Source organism: Carlito syrichta, unplaced genomic scaffold, assembly GCF_000164805.1.
Source record: "Carlito syrichta isolate Samal-C Ts95f unplaced genomic scaffold, Tarsius_syrichta-2.0.1 Scaffold304381, whole genome shotgun sequence".
Lineage (NCBI taxonomy): Eukaryota > Metazoa > Chordata > Mammalia > Primates > Tarsiidae > Carlito > Carlito syrichta.
The window spans coordinates 328,219-333,041 of record NW_007248477.1 but is presented as its reverse complement, the minus strand read 5'-3'; the positions used below and the strand labels follow the sequence as shown (position 1 = coordinate 333,041).

Below are 4,823 nucleotides of genomic sequence, written 5' to 3'. Positions count from 1 at the left end.
AGCCTTCCAAGTAGCTGGAACTACAGGCGTGCGCTACCACGCCCGGCTAGCTTTTGATTTATTGTAGAGACGAGGTCTCGCCAAGTTGCCCGGGCGGATCTCGAACCCGTGGGCTCAGGCAATCCTCTCGCCTCAGCCTCCCAAAGTGCTGGGATTACAGGCTGAGCCACCGAGCCCGGCCAAGATGACAACTTTAAATTGCTTTAAAGCATAATTTTATTCCCATTATTATTTAAAACAATCTTTTATTCCCAGAGCCCTAACCTATAACCATCCTATGTCCTTTTATGCACAGATGGAGGAAAGGTGGACAATACCCTCTCCAAGCTTTCAGACACATTGCTATCAGCCTTGGTTCACTCTCCGCATCATTGTGTGGTCTGGCTTGCCTGGCTGTTTCTTCTTCAGCACCAGCAATGGCTTACTGGATAAGATTGGCAAGTCGAGCAAGGCCATGCCAGGAGAGAAGGGGGCAGGGAGCAAGTAGGAAAAATGTACACTTTTGAATCCAAGCAGTTTTTCTGTGTAGCCCAACTCAGCTAGCTACAAAAGAATACAAGTTTTTAAGACTTTTCTAAATGACTGTTCTAATATAACCAAAATGGCCTCTTTTCAGCCTATAACATCTCAACTATGTACATCTGTAATGACCCTATTTTTCAAGTAAGATTACAATCTGAGGTACTGGGGATTAGGAGTTCAACATATGAATTTGGGAGGGGACAAAATTCAACCCATAACTGACAGTAGGCTTTTACTATGTAATTGCTCTGTCAGGAAAAAAAAAATAGCTGAAGGGAGACAGGAGTGTGAAAGTGCAGAGAAAAATACACCTGTAACAATTTTAGTGTTGTTGGTATTGGCTGTAAAATATCTGCTATATTTTGGTGTTTGGGTCCAGATTAGTTAAGAATTGGGAACTGAGTCTGGCTCGTCAATTTCCCATTTTTGATGCAATTACAGATGATAATGGCTACCATGATATATTGAGCCCTTGCTATGTCAGGCACTCATACTAGGTACTTTATATTCTTGTCATCGTCACATTGTTCAAACAGTAACCCTGTTTGGGTAGGTGGTATTATGCTCACTTTTACAGGTGAGAAAATGAAAACTATGTAAAATCCAAACAAGTTACCATCTATAAAAAAGTAAAGACCATTACTGGTACCATGTTATAAGAACAGAGTCAGTTATTGTTTACATCTGCTTCTGCTTCTAATTCTAAGTTAGCATGTCTTTGTCATGTTGTTTTTATCAGGTCTAACAAACCGGCTGCTATCCCTTGTAGCCAATTAAAGATGAGAGGCAGAAACTGAAAGAAAAGGGGTTTAATTTCTGCAATGAGGTTATAGGGAGAGGGGTTAGCATTATTATCAAAAACCCGCTCAACCAGGCAGATTTCATATTCAGTACTTATAGCTAAAACAGGCGGTGTCTTATTTATTTTAACAATTAATGATGTCTACATGCCCTGTGACTATTACTCAGAGTCCTTCTTAATCAGCACTTAGTCTTCTCAGTACCTATTGACATAAACCGTGTTTAAATTGCATTAATCTTGTTTTTCTTTTAAGTTACATGTTTTTTAAAAATAGTTTCAGGCTGAGTTCTTTTCATTTAACTTTGATTTATTATTTATATACAACAAGTTCTGGGTCACACAAGACCCAACTAATGATTATACGGGACATAAAGCTAACTAAACACCGCAAGAAAGGGGTTTACATTTAAAGAAGTGAGTATACTTTAGGGATTTTAGGCAGTTTTAACTGAGTTTATTTTTTATCTCACAAAGTCTTCTTCAAAGACAAGTATCTCCCTCATTTCTCATACTTGTGACCAGCTGCTTGTTTACCAGCACCAGCTTGCTAGATAAAATTGACCTTTCAAACCAGTCCCGCAAGGCTGTGCTAGGAGAGGAGAATGGGGGTTGCATTTCAAGGGCAGTGAGGAAGGAGAAGGAAAAATGTGTTCTTTTAAATTCAAGCAACTTCTACCTTTAGCTCCACTCAGCTACAAAAGAAAGTTTCCTAGTACAAGTTTTTAAGTCTTTTCTAAATGATTGTTCTAATAAAACCAAAATAGCCTAGCCTATAACAATGTGACTTGGTAGCATCATCTGTTAAAGCAATTCAAGCAGTTTCCTAATCAAGCATATGTAAGAATGACTCAAATTATATCCTCTCTTAGCTGGGTGTGGTGGTGTGCACCTGTAATCCTAGTTATTTTGGTGGCTGAGGTGGGAGAATTACTCGAGCCCAGGAATTTGAGGCTACTGTGAGCTGTGATCACTCCATCTGTACTCTAGCCTGGGTGACAGAGTGAGACCCTTTCTCTTAAAAAAAAAAAAAAAAATTATATCCTCTCTTATCTGAGGTTGTCATTAGCTGACCAAAGATCCAGGTTACTTTTTTTTTTAATTGAGGTAAAATGTACGTAACATAAAATTTACCAGTTTAAAGTGAATAACCCTGTGGCATTTAGTACATTTACAATGTTATGCTACCTTCACATCTATCTAGTTTCATAACATTTTCATCACCCCAAAGGGACTCCTCCTCCCTCAGTCCCTAGTTTTTCTGTCTTCAGATTTACTTGTTCTGGATATTTTATCATATAAATGGAATAATACAGGAAGAACCTTTTGTGTCTGGCTTCTTTCACTTAGCATAATGTGTCAAGGTTCATCCATGTTGTGTCATGTATCAGTGCTTCGTTTCTTTTTATGTCTGAATAAGCCATCATATAGACTACCATATTTAACTTAGACCACATTTACTTATCAATTAATGGGTATAGGGTTGTTTCCATGTTTTGGTGATTGTAAATAGTGCTGTTATGAACATTCATGTACAGGCTTTTGTTTGAATAGCTCTTTTAGTTCTTTGGGATACATACTTGCTGGGTCATATGATAATTCTGTATTTACCTTTTTGAGAAACTTTCTGGTTCGGCTAAATGACTCTTGATGTCATTATTTATAAGAGGGTTTCCATGTAATACTGCTTTACGTTGTTACATCAGCTTTGGTAACTAGGGTTCTTGGCAAACAGCAAGTGGAATTAGTTTTGTATTTTTCTCATATTGTTCTAAAACAAAGTATGTTTTTTATGTGGATATAATTAACATTGGGCTCTTAATATTGAGTGCTTGTTTAATACAGCAAAGTTTAGAGAGGAAAATTCTATTACTGAGTCCATTTTATAAAGAAATTGGGGTAGAGTATGTAACCTGGTGAGGGCAAGTGGCAGAAATGATATTGACTCCAGAGCCCATAATTTTAACTACTTCCTCCAGCCATGATTCTCTCCATTAAAACTGGAAATCCTGGTTTGCCTTGCCTTCTCTTCTCTGACATCGGTGTCATGAAGGAGTCCTCTGAAGGGGGCCTCAGATGACCATTGGTGTGCTCATTGCAGGTTCCCTGCCTCTGCAGTGGTGCATCATGTTTGCTGTGTAGTTGCTGTCCCAACTGTAAGAATTCCATGCTGACTCGCCTCATTTACGCGTTCATTCTCCTCCTGGGCACTATTGTGTCCTGGATCATGCTGCAGAAGGAGATAGAGCCTCAGCTGAAGAAGGTGAGGAAAAGTAACAGTACCTTTCTGTGCTGTTATGTTAATTTTCATGTTTTGCAGAATTTAGTTGTAATTCTTATTTATTGCCTCACTGTTAAACACACTCAAGTTCATTGTAATTTTGGGATTTTTACTTGCTTGGGAGTGTAGTCAAGACACAGAATATTAGTTCTTTTCCAGAAATACAGAATGGACATTTTTAGGCTCTAGTCTAACAACTGAGAGAAAACATAGTAAAAGAGTGGTCCAAAAGCATTCTCTTTCCTTGTGTGTTAGATTTCCACATCTAAACAAGACTGGTTCTTCATATTTGGAAAGAGTCCATTGGAGCTGGAAAATCTCATGGGAAAATGGGAGATAACCTCATCAGTATAAAAGAGCCAAAGACATAGAGCACTTGACTTTTAAAATGCAAGTTGTTTATGCTGTTTGGTAGCAAGATTGTAAATGAATTAGAAGGCCAGGAGAAAAATCCCACAGACAGTCTTGCAGTTGATGAGTGGTTAATTTTATAAATACCCACTTTTCTGTGGTGGGATAGAATTTCTTTTAAATGTGGATATTCCCATAGCATTGAAATTGCTTTTTTCAGATTCCTGGATTCTGTGAAGAGGGATTTAAAATCAAGGTGGCTGATATAATGGCGGATAAAGATTGTGATGTGCTGGTCGGCTATAAAGCTGTATATCGGATCAACTTTGCCTTGGCCATCTTTTTCTTTGTTTTCTCTCTGCTCATGATTAAAGTAAAAACAAGTAAAGATCCCAGAGCAGCAGTGCACAATGGGTATGTAAGATTCATTTATTAACTTGTTATATTATGATGTGACTTCTCTTCAACAGTTAATGTTGCCATTCTGATGGAAGCAATGGAATATGTAAATCGTGACCCAGGTGTATTACATGTGTGAAATTGTTTTAATATCACGTTCAGTTAGAGCCCTGTAACATGAAGAGGGTGGGAAGTCTTACCTTTTGTTTTGTTTTTTTTAATTGAAGTCTCACTCTGTTGCCCAGGCTGGAGTACAGTGGCATGCTCATGGCCACTGCAGCCTTGAATTGCTGGACTCAGGTGATCCTTCCAAGTAGCTGGAACTACAGGCATGTGCCACTACGCCCATCTAAATCTTTTTTTTTTTTTAAGTTGGAATCTCACTCTGTTGCCCAGACTGGAGTGCAGTGTCCGCTCCTGGCCACCGCAGCCTCGACCTGCTGGGCTCCGGCGATCCTTACGCCTCAGCCT

General features: G+C 38.9%; 1 protein-coding gene across 1 annotated transcript in view; it reads left to right on the top strand.

The window, feature by feature from the left end:
* Nucleotides 1–4,823, top strand: part of SERINC3 (serine incorporator 3) — a 28,803-nt gene that overhangs the window by 9,723 nt on the left and 14,257 nt on the right. The window contains exons 2-3 of the mRNA XM_008059822.1: nucleotides 3,423–3,584; nucleotides 4,174–4,367. Coding sequence (XP_008058013.1) covers nucleotides 3,423–3,584; nucleotides 4,174–4,367 — 356 coding nt within the window. The remainder of the gene's footprint in view (nucleotides 1–3,422; nucleotides 3,585–4,173; nucleotides 4,368–4,823) is intronic.